This window comes from Magnolia sinica, chromosome 9 (assembly GCF_029962835.1).
Source record: "Magnolia sinica isolate HGM2019 chromosome 9, MsV1, whole genome shotgun sequence".
Taxonomy (NCBI): domain Eukaryota; kingdom Viridiplantae; phylum Streptophyta; class Magnoliopsida; order Magnoliales; family Magnoliaceae; genus Magnolia; species Magnolia sinica.
Window position 1 is genome coordinate 68,547,032 of NC_080581.1, and position 17,632 is coordinate 68,564,663.

The 17,632-nt window shown below is 42.4% G+C and overlaps 1 protein-coding gene and 1 long non-coding RNA gene across 2 annotated transcripts; both read left to right on the plus strand.

Annotated features, from left to right (window-relative positions):
- The first annotated feature begins 2,488 nt into the window (after window positions 1-2,488).
- On the plus strand, window positions 2,489-16,068 carry LOC131255072 (enolase 1, chloroplastic-like). The gene is made up of 3 exons (XM_058255770.1): window positions 2,489-2,779; window positions 15,061-15,378; window positions 15,915-16,068. The coding sequence occupies exons 1-3, from the start codon at window positions 2,489-2,491 to the stop codon at window positions 16,065-16,067; spliced, it is 762 nt and encodes a 253-aa protein (XP_058111753.1). The 3' UTR covers window position 16,068.
- Window positions 16,069-16,143: 75 nt separating this feature from the next.
- LOC131256420 (uncharacterized) lies at window positions 16,144-17,180 on the plus strand. Its single transcript, XR_009176803.1, has 2 exons — window positions 16,144-16,220; window positions 16,783-17,180. It is a non-coding gene; the product is annotated as an uncharacterized LOC131256420 (long non-coding RNA).
- Window positions 17,181-17,632: the final 452 nt, after the last annotated feature.

The following is a 17,632-nucleotide window of genomic DNA, read 5'->3' on the forward strand; positions in this document are numbered from 1 at the left end:
AGGATTCAATGGCCGGATATGGGTCTTTTATTTTTATTTTTTCTTTTTCTCTCGTGTATGGGTCTTTTGTTTACTTAGAGCTTTGCTCGCTTTATTTTTCCCGCCTCTGGCCCTTTTGTTTAATATTTCCATTGATCTTAACCAAAAAAAAAAAAAAAAGAAGAAAAAAAAAAGAAGAAAAAAAATGAAAAGGTTTCAATGGTTGGTGTTACTGTCACTAGTTCTTATGGTGTAGCCCACTTGAAATTTCAATCACCCTCTGTCCTAAATGGTATGGAGAAAAGGATGGATGGAGCTGATATGAGCCTGGGTCACGGCATATGACGCAGGGGAGGACGTGAGGTCGAGCACCATCTTCCTCAAGAGGATAACTATTCCGAATCCACGGAACTTCTCTGGACTCCTCACAGAGACTTATTGAATCCACGAGGAAAGAAAGCAGGAAATAGAAATAAATTCTAATAAATTCAAAATTAATTAATGAATACCTAAAAACGAGTTCACAACCCTTTAAATAGGAGTACCAAGCAATGACAAAGAAATCAGAATCAAACTACAACTAAAACTCTTAGAATTTGCGACTTACCATAAGTAGTAAACTTACTATTTATAGACGGTCGTGATGTCTACTACTGCGCAAGGTTTTTGGCCAAAAATAATAAGTGTCCTATTTGGCTTCACCAAACCGTTCTCGTAATTATTCTAAGCTCTTTTCACGTTGGGCGCAACTCCTAAAGCCCGACGGATGAAGAGTTATAATCAAACTAAAACTTACTATTTATAGTAAAAATGAAATTAAAATAGGAACGACCGTCGATCCAGGGGTATTTCGCAAATCTGGGTTGCGTAACCCAGCGTAGCAGGGTTGGTTGGCTAAAATAGCTCGTTTTACCCCAAAATCATATATTTTACGTCAGATAGCTCATTCCGGATTGCGAGATACGCCCGATTTAAGGTTTGATGGTCTGGATCACTTCTGTCATCGACTGGGCCTTTTCTGATCCATCTTGGCCATGTAACTGTTCGCAACCCGCTCTACATCAACATATGGGAGAGGCAGGGCTCATCCATTTATAAGTTAACAAATGGGGCCCATGGTTCGGCAATCCAAACCATTGGCTGAAATACTTTCCACTCGAGTTTATCTTGGTCCATTGCATCTCAATGTATATGAGCTATGGCTGAAATACTTTCTTCATAGGGCTATCTAAACCTTTCAATTTGTTGTCCGTGGATAGAAAATGAACAATAAAATCAAAATAATGGTCTACATTAAAGCGAAAGGAGTTCCATGATTGGCTGCTGGAAAGATAAGGAGGATAAAAAAACATCGTCCATGATAAACTCATGCAAAGTCAATTTGCCCAAGGAAATATTAGTGGGGATTTATGATACATGCCAACGTGGCATACATATGGGAGATCCAGGCCACTCATCAGTCGGGGCCTACCGTGATCTGACTTGGTAAAGAAATCAGCCTTGTTCCACTCATAGATAAAGAGACTTTTGTATAATGATTAAAGCGCAGGACATTTTCCTTAGTGTTTGATTTTTCTAGAGCTGGACTCGGGACAACTCGACTCGCTTGACTTGACTTGTCCGACTCGTTCAAAGTCGACTCGATCTAAATCGAATGGGTGAGTCGGTCCGAACTAAATAGGCTTTGTCCAGTCCAAATTCAAACCAAGTCGAGTTCAAGTTACCGTAACTCGTCTTGACTCAACCCAAAACTCGATCCGGTCACACTCAACTTGATTTGAAACCGATTCAACTCAGATTTGGGTGTGTGTGTGTGTGTGTAACCCTAATTTTTAGGTATATATCCTAATTTTTAAGTATATCTAACCCTATAGACCGCACCCGACCCCTATCCAATTCCAAACCCTCTCCCTCCCTCCCTCATCCTCCTCTTCCAAGCCTGGCAACCACCCACCACCATTACCACCCTCCACTCTCTCTCTCCTCTCCCCTCCCTCCCTCCTCTTCCAAGCTTGGCAGCCACCCACCACCATCACCTCCCTTCTCTCTTTGTCCTCTCCATTCCCTCTCTTCCTCATCTCTTGATCCGACTCAGTCCAGATTAGTCCAGGCCAGACCTGGATTCGGATCGGTTCAGGCATGCTGGACTCGGTACCGAGTTTAGCCGAGTTCTGGTCAGGCCTATTTCAAAACCGGATGGAGTCAGGTCAGCCCTAACTCGGTCCAACTCTACTTGCTGCCCAGCTCTAGTTTTTTCACAGCCGTTGTCTACCTTCTGGACCTTTTGGTATGGACACATTCACGATGGGCCCACCTGACGAATGGCCTGGATCTAGAAAAATGTTCCACGCTGGCAGTTATTTGTTAAATAAATTACTCAATCTTTCTTCACAACTTGCCAAGGCGTTTCTCATCTTTATAAATAGTATCATGCGTCTTTCATCAACCCAAACACTAAAATCAATCAGTCAGGTAAAGAAAAGAAGAAGAAGAAGAAAAGAATATAAAAATGCAGCCATTGCACTGCCGTTGTCGGTCCATACACCGCCGGAGACGGACCTCCGACACTCGCCTAGCTCGCATGAACGAGGTGATCTTCACGTTCCCGATCTCAGCTGTTGCAGCCCTCCTTCAATTACAATACCAAGGCGACAGCCTGGTGGGCCAGCCTCCAGTGTCCTCCATCAATATTTTCATCTTGGCCATACTTATATCCTTCTGCGCTGTCACCGCCTCAGTAACCCTCCCTCGTAAATACATCAAAGCCATTCGTATTTCTAGCCGTGTGGCCATTTGCTCAGTAACCCTAGCATCAGCATCGTTCATATCCATCATCATCCCAAACAAGCTCTGCTGGGTCCTATACCCCCCTTGCATTTCCACCATCTTAAGTTTGATGCATGAACCATGTAAACGGTTGGCCCAGCAGCTTTGGAGGGCCACTGTGGAAACAGGCCGTTGGTTTACATCAATCCAGGTGGGCCGCCGTGGTCCATCAATATCATCAAGCCACGTAGAGGAAGGGCTCATCCATGAGAAGGATATCAACACGACTCAAATAGAAGTTTGCTGTATATAGAAGGTTTCAATCAAGTTTGAGTTGATTATACTGTCCCAGTTTACAGTGTGTGTATCTCCAACTTGGTTTTTGAAACCCTAGAATTTCTTCCAAAATACTAGCTTCCTGCACTTCGTCTTTTTATCAATGGACATTATCTACCCATCCATGTTAAGAGATCCAATTCTCCCAGGTTGTTGGAATTTTCATCCGGTTGTTTTGTACCATACATGTTGCATATCTATACAACATGAGCGCGGATCCTCTGTTTCCTGGAGTCAGGAACTCCCTGACTCCAGCGTTTTCATTGGTCAACGTCACTGTAAGTGCCACGTCATCAGATTTTTTAAATATATTAAAAAAATTTATTTTTCAGATAAAGTAACGCCGATAAAATATTAAAACGGTTTCGCTTGGAAATCGGATTGCATACCGATTACGGCAAGCTCTTGCACTCACAGTAGTTGGGCCCACCTTGTATGTATGTTGTCTATCCAGGCCGTCCATTCGTTTTTCCATCTAATTTAAGGGGTTTGAGCCCAAAATTAAAGTATATCCAAATATCAAGTGGACCATACCGCTGTAAACAGTGGGGATAATGATTTCAACTGTTGAAACCTTGCTAGGCCCCACAATGATGTTTATTTGTCATCCAACCAGTTCATAAGATCATAAAGGCATGGATGAAGAGAAAACACAAATATAAGCTTGATCCAAAAATTTTGTAGCCCCAAGAAATTTTCAATGGTAAACATTCAATTCAATTGTTTCCTATGGTGTGGTCCATTTGAACATTATATATGCTTTATTTTTAGTCTCAAGCCCTAAAATTATCTAGTAAAATTTATGGACAGAGCGGATAAAATACATAAAATCATGGTGGACTCCATGGAGTTTACTCAGTACGCTGACATAGCAAGTTACTCACGACGCAATCAGCGGAAACGGATTGGCTACTCCCCCTGCCACCGGCCAATGGCTGGTGGTCGGTGCCTCGCGGGCCCAACATGATTTATGTGTTTCATCCATGCCGTTCATCTATTTTTCCAGATCATTTTATGGTCTCAGAAAAAGAATGAGGTATATCACAATCTCAAGTGGAGCACATTACTGGAAACAATGTTGAATGAGCGTTGACCATTAGAAACCTTTTTGGGGCCATAAAAGTTTTGAATCAAGCTGATCTTTGATTTTTCCTTTCATTTAGGCTTGTGTGACCTAATCAAAAGATTGGATGTCAAATAAATAGTATAATGGGCCTTAGGAGGATTTTAGTGCTGGATATCCAATCACTATTATTTTCCTATGGTGTGGTTCATCTGAGATTTATAAACCTCTAATTTTTGGATAAAACCCTAAAATTATATGTAAAAATGGATGACCACCAACCACCGGGCTAGTGGCAGGGGGAGTAGCCAATCCGTTCCCGCAATCCGCTACCTTCTATTTGAGGATTCAGCACACGGGTTAAGTAGCGAGACTGCTACTAAAGTGATGTCACTTAGTTACGTGGGACCCACCATGATGTATGTTTTGTATACACACCGTCCATCCATTTGGAGAGATCATTTTGGGGCATGAGCCATAAAATGAATCGGATCCAAAACTCGAGTGGACCCCAACACAAAAACAGTGGAGAGAGTCATGCCCGCCATTAAAAACTTCAAAGGGTCACAAAAGTTTTCCATCAAGCTGATATTTGTGTTTTCCCTTCTTCAATGTCTATGTTAACTTAAGGTCCACTGTGATTTTTATTTAAGTTTGCATTTAGGGATTCAGTGCACAAGTTGAGTAGCGAGACTCACTACTAAAGTGACGTCATGTAGTTATGTCGGTCCCACCATGATGTATGTTTTGTATCCACACTGTCCATTCATTTGGAGAGATTATTTTAAGGAATGAGCCAAAGAATGAATGAGATCCAAAACTCGAGTGGACCCCACCACAAAAAACAGTGAAGAGAGTATGCTCATCATTAAAAACTTCTAAGGGCCACAAAAGTTTAAGATCAAGCCGATATTTTTGTTTCTGCTTCTTTAATATTTTTGTTAACTTATGAACAGGTTATATCTCAAATAAAAATCACGGTGGACCTTAGGAAGGCTTCAGCGGTGGACATCACTCTCCTCACTATTTTCTATGGTGGGGTTCACTCCAGCTTTGGATCTACCTCATTCTTTTGATCATGCCCTAAAATGATCTCTCCAAATGGATGCACAATGTGGATACAACACGTACATCATGGTGGGGCCCACATAACTTGGTGGTGTCACTTCAGTAGCGAGTCTAGCTACTCAACGTGTCGGTAGCTAATCTACCTATAATTTCTTTCTTCTAAAATTTAATTAGGTCATGTCATCTCACGACAATTTTATAAGATAAAAAAAAATATTTACAAAATCTTCTTGATTAGCAAGGAATATTAGCTGCGGCCCAGGATGAGTGATGTCCGTAGGATCCTCATCGTGGGCCCACCTTGATCTATGCGTTGTATATCTACTCCATTCATCCGTTTTCTCATATTACTTTAAGACTTGACTTGAATTGGTTCTTGTGATCGGGTCAGATTCAGTCTGAATTAGTTTAGGATAGACCCAGACTTGGATCGGGTTAGGCATGTTGGACTCCGTACTGAGTCAGGTCGAGTTCGGGTCAGGCCTATTTCAAAACTGAATCGAGTTGGATCAGCCCTAACTCAATTTGAATTGACTCAATGCTCACCTCCAACCTACATTATATAGGGCACAATTCAACATGGGCCTTAAATCATGTGGGGCCACCGACAAAATGATGGGATTCATTGGACAAAGTGACGAGGTTATTAGACGAAGTGACAGAGTTATATTAAACAAAGTGATGACGTTGCCCGACAAAGCAACATGATTCCACTAAATAAAGTAATAAGGTTAAGCGAGACAAAGAAAATAGGGTTCCATCAGATGAAGTTACAGATTCTCAGAAAAAGTGATGGACGTTGCCAAACAAAGTGACCTGGTTCCATTAAACGAAGTGATGAGACTGGAAGACAAAGTGATTGGGTTTTACTAGACAAAGTTGTGAGGTTGCTGGACAAAGTGACGAGGCTGTTGGACGAAGTGACGAGGTTCACTAGACAAAGTGATTGGGTTACTGGATAAAGTGATGGAGTTTTACTAGATAAAGATACTATGTAGTGAGACAAATTGACAAAGGTCTACTATATCAAGTGACGAAGTTCTACTAGACAGAGAGTGATGAGGTTGCTAGACAAAGTGACGGGATTTCACTAAATAAAGTGAAAGAGGTGCTATACAAAGTGACAAGGTTCTCCTAGACAAAGTGACGTGATTATTGGACAAAGTAACAGGGTTCCATTAGACAAAGTGACGATGTTTCACTAGATAAAGTGATAGGGTTACCAGACAAATTGATAGGGTTTTGCTTGATAAAATGATGAGTTTTCGAATCAAGTGACTTGGTTCTACTAGACAAAGTGACGATGCTACTGTGCAAAGTGAGAGGATTTCACTAGATAAAGTAGCGGCTTGTCAAATAAAATGACGGGGTTTCAATAGACAAAGTGACGGGTTCATTTGACAAAGTGATAGGGTTGTAGTATAAAGTGACGGGGTTGCAGCACAAAGTGACGGGGTATGGTAGACAAAGTGACGATGTTACAGTACAAAGTGATGGGGGTTAGTAGACAAAGTGACGAGGTTGTAGTATAAAGTGACGGGGTTCAGTAGACAAAGCGACGAGGTTGCAGTACAAAGTGACGGGGTTCAGTAGACAAAGCGACGAGGTTGCAGTATAAAGTAATGAGGTTCACTAGAAAAAATGACGAGATTACAGCACAAAGTGACGGGGTACAGTAGATAAAGTGATGAGGTTGCAGCACAAAGTGACGGGGTACAGTAGATAAAGTGATGAGGTTGCAGCACAAAGTGACGGGGTACAGTAGAGAAAGTGACGATGTTGCAGTACAAAGTGATGGGGTTCAGTAGACAAAGTGACGGGGTTGCAGTACAAAGTGACGGGGTTTACTAGACAAAGTGACGATGTTGTAGTACAAAGTGACGGGGTTTAGTAGTGTGGACACTAAAAATCGGTGCCCATGCTAATTTGTATGTATGGTTTTGATGGTGGGGGTGACTAGGCTGATTTGTGGATGTTGGAGTCGCCACTAGCCGATGAATCTTAGAATCCCGCGGTCGGCTAGAACTACGGAATACGTAAGGTTGGAGAAATCCGAAGACTTTCCTACCTTAGGTTGACTCCTGGTCTGCGATTTAGGATTTCGAGTAAGGGAACTCGGTTACAGAGAGGGAAAGTGTTACACACCCTCGCTGTCCGTACAAATGTATGGTCTCTACTTCGTGTGATAGAATATTCTGAAGGGAAGATAAATGCTATGGTCGGGATGGAACTAGATGCACGCGCAGATTTCTGATGTGACAAGATTTGAAGTTTCGGCAAGCCACAGAGCATACATCCAATGGCATATCTAGAAGGCAGATGTGATGATGCTTATACAAAGAGATAAAGAAAATCAGACTAGACTACTAGAAATTTCTGATGTCACAGGATCCGTAGTACGGTAAGTCACAAAGCATACGTTCACTAGAAATCTAGAAGAGCAGGGGGGGTTAAGAAGGGAGTAAATGTCATGATGGTGTATGAGATGAGTGGATCCTTGGCTTGAGACTTGGATAGGTTAGGACATGGATTGAATCATGACCAACATGGGCTTAGCTAGAAGAGTCAAGAAGAAAGGCTAGGGGGTGGCTAAAGGATCAAATCTTGGGGCTTGGGAGCTCCTTCCCTCTCTCCCTCTCCCTCTTTCTCTCACTCTCTTAGATGTGGGGATGGCTAATGTGTTGTTGTTGTTTAAAATGAGAGGAGGAGAGGGCTATTTATAGCCTTCTCTAATGACATTGTGGTAATTACGAGGTTTAGGAGGGGTAAAAGCTGAGGTGGCAAGTGATGATTGGTTGAAGAGAGAGAAACGCCATGTAGCTTGCCCTCATTGCCTCTTGGGCTTAGTAAAATCGTAAATAGGATCGGATAGGAGGATAATTCCTGGAGAAAGTTAACTTTCGGACGCTATGCCAGCTATTATTCGGAGGACACACGCGTTCGACGAACGGAGGTAATCGGAGTACCGTTGGCGGTATTCCAACTACTGCCCAGGGCAGACCCAAACATGTGGTCCTCGTGTGGCACGCTGGTTTATCCGATGGTCATTTTTTCAGGTTTTTGGCTCGGCCGGGTATATTTCCATGTTGACTTGGCTCGAATGGGTCCAAAATTTGGGATTTCGAGCTGGGTTTGGGAGGTTGTAAGGGTTTGGATTAGGACTTTGAGTTCGCCTATGGTTAGGATTAGGGTTTCGTGTTCGGGTAGGGTTTGGATTAGGGTTTTGGGTTCGAGTAGGGTTTAGATTTAGGGTTTTGGGTTTGGGTAGGTTTGGATTAGGATTTTGGGTTCGGGTTGTTGATCATGGTCTGGATTATCCTTGTCTCTTCAAGATGTTAGCCTGGGTGGGGTGTCTACAAGTAGGCAAAGTGATGGTGTTGCAGTACAAAGTGACGGGGTACAGTAGACAAAGTGACGAGATTACAGTACAAAGTGACGGGGTTCAATAAACAAAGTGACAAGGTTGCAGTACAAAGTGAAGGGTTTTTGTGAGGCCCGTATCCTAGCCCGTATTATTTCGTAGGCTTCCATGGTCCTCTCGGTCGAATTCCGACAACTCGCGATCTGTAATCAGCAGTTGCGTGCGACCTTACATCATATCCCATATTGCAGAGTCGGCTTGACCCGAGACTTGTACCTTAGCGACCGCGCTATCACCGTGGTTCTAACGCCGCGTCTCGTGCGTTAATGCGACACTTAGATCATAAGTTGTGGTCCGCGCATTGTAATGACTGTGGACTGCACGTTGCGAGACCCACCTATTACAATGACACAATTTTTTAAGCCATCATGGGGTGATGTGATAGGTAATCATTTCCTCTCCTTTTTCCAAAAGTCAACACCCTCCCTTACTAAGCAATTAATGATGGCCTTACATCATTAATTCAAGCCATAACTTCTCTCTCTCTCTCTCTCTTATCTATCTCTCACTCCCTCTTTCTTCCTCATTCCCTATTGCAAGAGCCATGGACGTTCAACCCATCCCCAAAAATCCAACCATATCCCACCTTAGATCCTCACCAATCCAACCTTAATGTCATCATCTCCACCATTGAGGAAGCTTCGTAAGGGCATTGGAGCATAAGGGTAGAAGTAGAAGGGAAAGATCTTAAAGTGGGTGCTTCTCTCTCTCTCTCTTTTTCATTTTTGTGTGATGTGTGGCCCACTCGGATGGACCCCACCTTGATGTATGTCTTATCCAAACTATCCACGTCATGTGGAACCTACCTTATGGTGGTGGAAAACACAAGTATCAAATTGATTCAAATCAGGTGGGCCACGTCCATGTGGGACCCACCTTAAAGAACATTCAAACTGTCCAGAGTCCAAGGACGCTGGACGTGTTTTGTGAAGTGTGAACGGACAGTGAGGTGTACTCACAGCAGTTTGATTTTTTTAGGCTTTTGGGTGGGCCACTCATGCAGGCCCCACCTTGACTTATAGAGCTAATCCACGCCGTCCATTCCATTCCCCAGCTCATTTTAGACGTTGGTCTGAAAAATGAACCCAATCCGATTTTCTAGTGGGCCATAGCATCGAAAATGTGAATTTTACCGTTAAAATCGACTAGGACCCACCTTGAGCCAAAACATACTGAATATTGGGCTTGTTTGGTCGGTCTTGAGCCATGAAATGCAATGGCTGGAGTGGATTCTCATGATACGGGCCCCACCTATGAAAAACCTTAAAAAAAATCAAAAACAAAAAAAAAAAATAATAATTATAATAAGCAAGAGAGGAAACCACTTGCTGTCAGCGTCCTCTGGACGCTGCAGCAAGCAGCATCCTACCGCTTGGAAAACAACCAGGGACCGTGGGCCCCACCACAGGTCCCACCTTGATGTCTTTCAAACATCTACACCGTGCATTTGATGGGACCCCTTTAGAGACTGGGTCATCCCAAAAAGCAGCTGTATGAGGAGCTCAAGTGGCCCACGTCACAAGAAACAATGAGGGTTGAATGTCTGCCATTGAAATCCTTTTGGGTCTCACGGTAGCTTTGGATCATTATGAAATTTGTTTTTCCTCTTCAGCCAGGTCTGTGTGACCTTATTAATAGCTTGGATTGCAAATAAACGTTATGGTGGGCCCCACATGGGACCCACCTTTGTTGAAATGTATTGACTGGTGTCCGTTGCACGGCTGTATAGCCGTGGTATTGATGTCAGTAAGTCCTATGGATCTCGCACCAGGTGTGGGTTATATCCCAACCGTCCGTCCACTGAGGACGTGGACCCCATCACCTTGATGATATCCATATCCAGGCCGTCCATTGCACTTGACACTGGAGTGTGTTATACATATGCAATCGATATATATATATATATATATATATATATATATATATATATATATATATATATATATATATATATATATATATATATATATAAAATATTTATCTATATAGATAACATATAATATGTTATATGTGGTGGCCCACGTGGGACCCACCTGGCGTGGTAATAGATTGGCCGGAGTGCCATATACTAGCTATATAGTTGGTGTACATGACGTCACCAAGTTCTGAGGGTCCCCCATGGCACGTGTTTTCATCTCACCGTCCATCTGGACGGTGAGAAGACCGTGATGTGTATGTTTTAATCTCACCGTCGATCTGGACGGTGAGTACCACTGTAATGTATATGTTAACCCACACCGTCCATCCTCGGACAGTGTGCTGTGGGACACACGGTGATGTCTGTACTTTGCAGCTATATCGTCCATCTGTTTTGTGTTGGATGGGCCACACATGATGTATGGGTCTTATCATAGCATCCAGATGGCTGGACGATGGGACCCATCGCTGATGTATATATTACATCCAAACCGTCCATTCATTTGGTCAGCTTGTACTAAGGCTTGAGACAAAAAAATGATGAGGTAAATCCATATATCAGGTGGACTACACTACCAAATCAGTGGGGATTGAACGGCTACCATTGAAACCCTCTTAGGAGTATAGAAGTTTTGAATAGTATGATAATTGTTTTATCCTTGCCGTCCATCAGTTTTTCAGGCCCACTAGAGGCATGTGTTTTATCAGGCCCACCTATTATGTAATTGAAGCCCATGAGATATGGCCCATGTGATATATTTGAGGCCCATATGATGGGGCCCACCTGCTTGAATCTGAGGCCCATTGTGCTATGTATTAGGTTCATGACGCCTGACCCATTTGATATATTCAAGACCCTGATACATGGCCCATTTGATGCATTTGAGACCTGTATAGGGCCCACATGTTATGTATTTGAGGCTCATGAGCAGGGCCCACCTGTTGTGTATATGAGGTTCATTGGTGCGTCCCATGTAATGCGGCCCACTTGATGTATATGAGGCCCATGTTTAAGGCCCAATATGATGTATACCCAGCCCATGTGTTGGGGCCTGATGGGATGTATTTATGGCCCATGTGCCGAGACCCATTGTGATGTATATGCAGTCCATGAGTGAGGCCCATAGTGATGTGTATTAGGACCTTGTATGAGGCCATTAGCCCACTATATGTTTAGCCCTATATGGGCCACTCCTTGTGAACAATGTTGGTTAAATAACCACTTTGATTTGTAATGATGGTTGAATGCCCATATTTTAACCTTCCCTTAGGCCTTGATAGTCTCACTCTCATCATTCTCTTGTAAGTTAACCTTAATTAATGGGCTCCATTCGTCATAGATGGATGGCTCTATGTTATTGGATTTGATATGACCATGGCCGAGGGCCGATCTTCATATTATAGTTGATCGGCAGTTCATCTATGGACCTCGCCTTGTTTATATGCCGTTTGTTGAGGCCGATTCCGATTATCGAGGCCGAGTATTAAGGCCGATTCCGATTGTTGAGGCCGATTGTATAGGCCGATTCCGTACGTGGAGGCTGATTCCATTGTTGTGGCTGATTACCGATTCCGATCATCGAGGCTGATTATTGATCGATTTCGATTCTCGATCAATTTCGATTGTCGTGGTCGATTGTCGATTCCGATTGACATGACCGATTTACAGATTCTAATTATCTAACAAAGCCGATTATTGCGGCCGATTATCGATTCCGATTGTCATGGACGATTACCGATTCCGATTGTTGAGGCCAGATATCGAGGCCGATTGTCGAGGCTCAATGTGATGTATATGCGGCCCATATTTGAGGCCCATTGTGATGTACATTTAGCCCATGTTTGAGGCCCAATGTGACGTATATGTGACCCGTATTTGAAGCCCATTGTTATGTGTATTCAGCTCATGTTTAAGACCCAATATGATGTATATGAGGCCTATGTGATGAGGCCCATTGTGATGCTTTGAGGGCCAGGCAATGGAGCCCATTGTAATGTATGTTAGGCCCACGTGAAATGCCCATCGTAATGTGTATTAAGCTCTTGAGTGAGGCCCATGGTGTTGTATATTTGTCCCTTATGTGAGGCCATGACCCCACTATATGTTAGGCTCTATGTGGGCCATTCCTTGGGGGCAATGTTGTTTAAATGTCCACATTGTTGAGATCGATTGTCGATGAAGGTTATTGATACCGATTATGAGTATGTGACAGCATAACATCATGATACATGCCCATATGCATCTTTTGCATGTTTGTTATGAGATGTGGTTGACCATTGCATATGACATTGAGCAGGTTGTTATGAGACTCCCAGATAGGTGGAGGTATGCGTAGGATTGATGCATGACTAGATTGTATGACTCATGCATCTTGCATTGCGATTATTGTACGCCTTAGCGACCTCAAGGACATAGCCTCCACAGGCATATCGTGGATGGCCAGATGTGACACTGAAAATCTATAACTAGCATCGGGCTGCCATAGATGGCTCTGGGTGAAAATCTCTAAGCCCTCTTGGTACCAGAGGATGCCCCAACGTCGAGACCGAGTGGATACATGAGTGCCCGAGTGCCGAATACCAGGAGGCTGCGTCTCCCACTGTGTCGTGGTCGGTTGGGAGGGGGTGTGGCCTTACCCGTCCGAGGGTAAGGGGTATAGCTAGGTTGAGTTTGACCAGCTCGTAAATGGTTCCGCTATCGATGTGCCGGGTAGATATTGGCTGACTATGGACTAGGCGGATGGTAAGGTCTCTTCCACTTGCATGGTCGCGCGTCAGTAGGCGGCGGTTGCATGTAGAGTGTACTAGACCCCGGTGATGATCCCAAGATGAACTGTACTGAGCAGGAGTTGTATATTCATTCATTCACTATCCACTCGGGCTGGTGGTGTGCAACTATTTGTTACGTGTACCTTTGTAATGGCCAGGATTTCGGTTGGGGCGCGCGACTAACCTGAGATCAGGAGTTTACCACATTGAGTCTGACTATCTAAATTTAGGTATGAGACTGATTTGGATAGAAGTCCTTTCTGATAGACCCCATAGCCTGCGATACTACGTACTATCATTCCGACTTCACACTTTAGCGTGGTCATTCCATTCGCACCGCATATTGCATTACATCCGCAGTATATGACATTTTGGGTTACTATGTTTCTTCATTTATATGGCCTAGATACGGCTGACGGTATCCTTGAACTCATCAGAAATTATATATCGCATTGCATCCTCGACATCTGATATTTGACTCTTTATGACTCATGGACTTGTCAGTATTTCTGCTTAATCTGTTATCGTATAATTTATGATCTTGTTAGTATTTCTGCTTACTCTGATAATTCATGATCTTGTTAGTATTTCTGCTTATTTCGATATTATATGATTTATGGATTACCAGTATTTTTGGTATTGTAGGATTACGTTATTGTATTGAATACTTGTCACTTACCTTGTGCACATACTTACACCACCCTCTAAGCTTTCTATAAGCTTATGTATGATAAATGCGTGCAGGTAATGTTAGGTTGCAGAAGTGTGGAGCTTGGAGCATGTAGTTGACTTATGGAGCTTTGATTTTTAACATATGTATTTTCCTTTTTTGCATTGTATTCAAATGTTTATATTAGTGGATATGTGATGATGATTTTGTCTTTGTGATTTGGGTATACTGTGGTTATGCTTCTTATGAGACAAATTAATGTTAAAAATCCTCCCTGTAGGATCCCGGATCGGAACCTGGTGTATGCGCACTGGGAGTCGAGAATGGGGTACTACGGAGGCTGTCGGCATCTTGGTGATCGGGATTTCTGTGAATCTAATTTTCAGGTTTGGGACATGACAGTTTCACTAGACAAAGTGACGAGATTGCAGCACAAAGTGACGGAGTACAATAGACAAAGTGACGAGGCTGTAGCACAAAGTGACGGGGTACAGTAGACAAAGTGACGATGTTGTAGTACAAAGTGACGGAGTTCAGTAGACAAAGTGACGGAGTTATAGTAGAAAGGGCCGGGGTTTAGTAGACAAAGGGACGGGGTTGCAGTACAAAGTGACGGGGTTCACTATAGGTTCAGTAGACAAAGTGACGGGGTTCAGTAGACAAAGTGACGAGGATTGGATTGGATTCAGTCGTAATAAATGGTGGGCGTGACTCTCTCCACTGTTTTCTGTGGTGGGGTCCACTCGAGTTTAATTTGGATCTGATTCATTCTTTGGCTCATGCCCTAAAATGATCTCTCCAAATGGTGGACGGTGTGGATACAAAACATACATCATAGTGGGACCCATATAAATAGGTGACATCACTTCAGTAGTGAGTCTCACCACTCAGGGCAAGATGTATGGAATGTCGAGATGAAGGTGGCTTCTCACTCCTAATGTTCAGGGATAACAGGAGGGCTGGTTTTATTATTGATGCGATTGAAAAGGCTGGTTATACTCTGGCAAGGTAGAAACCCCCCTGGCTCTCTTTTTTCTCTGCCCAGAAATGATCTCAAAATGGGTTTTGCAGATCAAGATTGGGATGGATGTGGCCGCTTCAGAGTTCTTCACTAAAGATGGCAGATACGATCTGGATTTCAAGAAGCAACCAAACGATGGGGCTCATGTGCACACAGCTCACAGCCTCGGTGAGCTATACAAAGAGTTTGTCAGAGACTTTCCAATTGTGTCCATTGAAGATCCCTTTGATCAAGATGATTGGAGCTCATGGGCATCACTACAGTCCTCAGTTGATATACAACTAGTGGGAGATGATTTGTTGGTAACAAATCCAAAGCGGATTGCGGAGGCAATTCAGAAGAAGTCTTGTAATGGTTTGTTATTAAAGGTAAGGGTTTCGATATCTATCGTGCTCTTGTAAAACTGCTATCTTTGGAAATTTGAGTATCCATAACTGCTTTTCTCCTTTTTAATAGATCAAGTTATTTCAGCAATATATCGTTAAAAAATTATTCTGGAAAGCATAGTTATCATTGAACTGAGTCTTGGGATTTCAAGTCTCACCTTTTCAATTTATTGGTTTGGGCCTTTGAGGGCACCATTAGTATGTGCCTGAATCCTGCAAATCTGCACAGGCCTGTGATTATTCTGAAATGGAATTGTGTTGACAATGCATCACAAACCAATAAAAATATCTGTTAGTATGATCTGGGGTTCATTCAATTATGTCTCTAATGCAAGCACGATCTTAGACACAATCATTACCTATATGCCTTCTTCCTACAAAATGCATCATATGTCCTGGTAAAACCTGAACCACATAGCAATGATCATGGTTCAATTTCCATGTCCCATGATTGCATTCAAATACAATCGCTTTAATGTTGAGTTCATTCCAACTCACTGTAGATATCTCTTGTGCAGGTTAACCAGATTGGAACAGTTACAGAATCCATACAAGCAGCTCTTGACTCAAAAGCTGCAGGATGGGGTGTGATGGTGAGCCACCGCAGTGGTGAGACAGAGGATAATTTTATTGCTGATCTATCCGTTGGCCTAGCAAGTGGACAGGTATAATCTCGAGTACTGATTTTATTCGCAGAGATATGTTGCTGGTTGTTTATCTTTGTTGATATTGTGTAATGTTGAACTGGTCACTGTTTGTGAACTGTCCTACAGATCAAAACAGGAGCTCCTTGCCGTAGTGAGCGGCTGGCCAAGTACAATCAGGTAATAATGAGCCACTTGTTTCTGTAAATGTCTGTTGTCTGATTGGTAAAATTCAAAACTAATCTTCTTTATAATACTGGATTTATTTCCAGCACAAAACCATCTCCCCTTGGACAGCTGGATTTTCCAAAATATGACAAATTGGTATTTAAATTAGTATAGCTGGTACTGCCAGATGGTTCTTAGACCGAGCTATCATGGGGTCTATTTGTACCTATCTTAGCTACTTTTACAGCATGACCTGGACTCTGTTGCAAAAGCGTTTTTCTTTCCTACATGGCAAGGTTCCTTTGATTCTTCAGTCCTTTGTATCATCTTTACATTCATTACAGTTACCGGGATGTTTATAATATTCAAAACTACTTTCCTTGTTTCTAAGAAATCTAGTCTGTGTTTTTCTCACTCCAAAGAAATTATATCTCCATTTCTACAATTTATCCCCATAATTGGCCTTTCCTTGAAATGTTGTGTATCTTGCAGATTGTTAGATGCAATTTCCTTGCCCGTTAACATAATCCCATAATTCCCACTCTTATTTTTTTTTCCCTCGATTTGGTTACAGCTTTTGCGTATCGAAGAGGAGCTTGGGAATGTCCGCTATGCTGGTGAAGCTTTCAGATCCCTGTAGAAAGACTTGAGCAAATTTAATGTTGTTAATGGAAATAAGATTGGATCAAATGTATGTTTAGCAAGAAAGTTAGAATATTTTTGTAGTAGTCAGCTTAGATGCAATTACAAGGGGCATCTGTTGATTTGAGAGTGTCAGCCATTAGGTTCTGTATTTGCAGAATAATCGATTCTATCGAAAATAGGAAATCTTGTTCATGTATCTCTGCTTAAATGTATCCAAATCCATTCTTGGGCCAAGATGCAATTCTGCCTATTTAACTCTCAAGCTTTCTGTGAATTTTATTTGATGGATAAGCAACATCTAATGAGGGATTGAGTTTTAGTTTGCTACATTAGCAGTTGACATTCTACCGCCTCATCTCCACCGTACATGTATTGCAACAATCCGAATTACCTATATCTTGTCCTTGGAAACAAAAAATCAAAAGCTAGGTTAATCTGGTTCTGTCAATAATAACTAATATACAAGAAACCATCTGCCGGAGAATATAGAAAATGAAAAAGAAATACTCAACAAAAATCAAATTTTGTGAGGAAAGAAGACACCACAGTATGTGCAGTTCATCATGTTGTGTCACCAATTATCAGCAAAACACTGTGCAATTACATTTCTATAATTAGAGAATATTGCTGTGTTTGGAAGCACAATTGAGTTGGATTGTGAACATTCAGATTACGAAAACATGGCAAAAACCATATTTTTTCCTAGTAATCGAAATGAGCAAGTAGCCCCTAAATTGTATTCAGACCCCTTAATCACAAGTTTTGGAACCCAATTATGG